The 2,418-nt window shown below is 45.0% G+C and overlaps 1 protein-coding gene across 1 annotated transcript; it reads right to left on the bottom strand.

Moving 5' to 3' along the window:
• Window positions 1-623: 623 nt before the first annotated feature.
• LOC104838060 (cytochrome c) lies at window positions 624-1,560 on the bottom strand. Its single transcript, XM_010577589.1, has 2 exons — window positions 1,388-1,560; window positions 624-1,221 (listed from the first exon to the last, which is right to left on the bottom strand). The coding sequence occupies exons 1-2, from the start codon at window positions 1,554-1,556 to the stop codon at window positions 1,073-1,075; spliced, it is 318 nt and encodes a 105-aa protein (XP_010575891.1). The 5' UTR covers window positions 1,557-1,560; the 3' UTR covers window positions 624-1,072.
• Between the last annotated feature and the right edge of the window lie 858 nt (window positions 1,561-2,418).

Below are 2,418 nucleotides of genomic sequence, written 5' to 3'. Positions count from 1 at the left end.
TTAGTATGAAAAAAATGCAGTTAAAACATTAAAAATACCGCTTTACATTGTGTGAAACAGAACCTTCAGAAGTAATGACATTGGCTACAGGCAGGCACACAGGAAGACTGTTTCCTTTCAGTCTATGAGCACATTCATTCCTGCACCCCTTCAGCTGAAATTGCCTGCAACAGTAGATTTTAGGTAAATGTTTCTGCTGAATTAAGAAGATTTAATAACTCTCCGCCTGGTCTTTAGCACTTGTATTTGCAGAAGAGGATATTGTTCTGTTCTATTCATTACACTAAGAATGGCTGGTTTTGGAAGATTTACTGAACAAAGGGTTTAAGCAACATTTAAAAAACTGAAGATGTTTCTGAAGGGGAGTTATACTCTATTGGTGCATGCAGCTGTCAAAGTTTGGATAAATTAGGTAACATGCTTCCCCTAGATAAAAGAGAAGTGGCTGGGCACAACTGCCATTTCACAAAGAGAATTTAAGTCAGATGAAATGCATTCTTATCGCAAGCTTTAGACAGATTAATATATACCACAACACCTAGCACTGATTAAATTTAGAAAAATATTATCTTGGGTGTTTTGGTTTTTTTAGCCTTTGTTGTTTTGGGTATTTTTTTTTTTTTAAAGTCTTTAAGGTAGCAGAAGATGTACGGTAAAAGATGCCAAAAACCACCCTGCTTTTTAATCTGGAAGAGTTGGGCTGTCAAAGCTATTATGCTGCTGACAATTACGCATTTGATTACTTATAGATTATTTTTTTTTTTAAACAATGAAGAGGCCGGAAATGTTTTGGGTTTTTGTTGTTTTGTTTTTTTTTTTTAATTCTATGATGAAGAATGACTGAACATTATAGTCATTTAAATCAACCCAATTACATAGTTTCCATTAAGTTAATGGCTGCCAAACAAGCGTGTACTCCAGTGACCCACCGTGAGCAACATTATCGGATGGGTGAGACAGATTTTAAGGTTAGACACAGTACATGTAAAAATAGAAAGTTTAAAAACCAATCTCATCACAGATATTTCCATTGCCATCTCCTTTGTGAAATAAATAAGGCAGCAGATAACTTTTACTTTGAAGTGGCATCTTTGAGGTATGCTATTAAGTCTGCTCTCTCAGACTTCTTCTTAATACCCGCAAAAATCATCTTTGTTCCTGGGATATACTTCTTTGGATTTTCCAAATACTCCATCAGAGTATCCTCACCCCAGGTGATACCTAGAGAGAAGAAAAAAAAGATAGTGTCTTCAAAATAACAAACACATTTATACTCTTGTCCTCCACATTATTTTACTTTTTGGCAGATTTCAGTACTTCCTAGAACTATCACTGAGAAGCAAGTATTTTTGTCCCTAGTAACTCATAAGAACAGCTTTAAGTTTACCTTTATTCTTATTCGCATCCGTGTAAGAGAAGCCCTCAGCCTGTCCAGTCTTGCGTCCAAATAGGCCATTCAGGTTGGGTCCAGTCTTGTGCTTGCCTCCCTTTTCAACTGTATGGCACTGGGAACATTTCTGGACAAAGATCTTCCTGCCCTTCTCGATATCTCCCATTTTCAGTACTAGACCAAGAACACACACAGAGGTCAGTATCGCAATTTCAAGGTCACCTACTCAACAGAAACTCTGAAAGCACCCTGTTGGTTTACAAAACGGTATATATGGCCTGTCGGTCTAATATTTCTCCAGCACACTTTCTATCTACAAGCTATAGCTCCTGGGTTTGAAAATTAGCATAGAATCATTAGACTACACAAAAGGTATCACGGTGATAAACATGTTTGAAGAGCAGGAAAAAAAAAAAATCTCCCCCCGGGCAAGGTAACTGCCCCACAGCATTTAAACAGTACGGAGATAACTTTTGAAGAGTAAATTGAGCACGACTTCCACATACAGCTTGTACATCTGTAACGGGAAAGCTTCCCGGTCGCGAATAACCTTGTGCAGAGGGACAGGACCGTTGGCATGTTTCTCCACTTCAGCCGGAGAAGCCCACCTGCACGCCACCTTGGAAGGAGCCGAGGGCAGCAGGCACGGAGCCGGCCCGCCCCCCTCTCGCCACGAGCCGGGATGCCGCCCGAGCAGCCGCCAGCAGCGACGCGGTTTCCACGAGGTGCGGCGAGAGCACCCAAGGGCAGCCGCACCTCGCGGCTCCGGCTCTACCTCCGCGGAGGCTGACCTTGAGGCGAGGAGCCGGCTGCCGGCGCGGGGGGGGCCCTCCAGGCAAGCGGGGGGTAGGGTGAGGGCAGGACCCCCCGGGCGGCGGCTGGCCCGCGGTGGGGCCACTAGGCCCCGCGGTGACCTTCCGCCGCACCCCGGCCGCCTCCTTAGGCCGCGGCCCCGGGCTCTTCCGCCCCGGCCCACGGAGGCGGGAATCGCGCCCTCAGGACAGACGAAGGCGCCTCCCGCCCTCCCT

This window comes from Haliaeetus leucocephalus, unplaced genomic scaffold (genome assembly GCF_000737465.1).
Source record: "Haliaeetus leucocephalus isolate CR32 unplaced genomic scaffold, Haliaeetus_leucocephalus-4.0 Scaffold566, whole genome shotgun sequence".
Lineage (NCBI taxonomy): Eukaryota > Metazoa > Chordata > Aves > Accipitriformes > Accipitridae > Haliaeetus > Haliaeetus leucocephalus.
The sequence above is the reverse complement of the archived record's forward strand: the minus strand, read 5'-3'. Positions and strand labels throughout refer to the sequence as shown.

What these genes read in the sequence shown, in the direction of transcription:
- LOC104838060 (XM_010577589.1), bottom strand. Translation starts at nt 1,556, where the DNA reads ATGGGAGATATCGAGAAGGGCAGGAAGATCTTTGTCCAGAAATGTTCC. An exon ending in GGATGCGAATAAGAATAAAG is followed by an intron (nt 1,222 to 1,387) that starts GTAAACTTAAAG and finishes TCTTCTCTCTAG; the next exon opens with GTATCACCTGGGGTGAGGAT.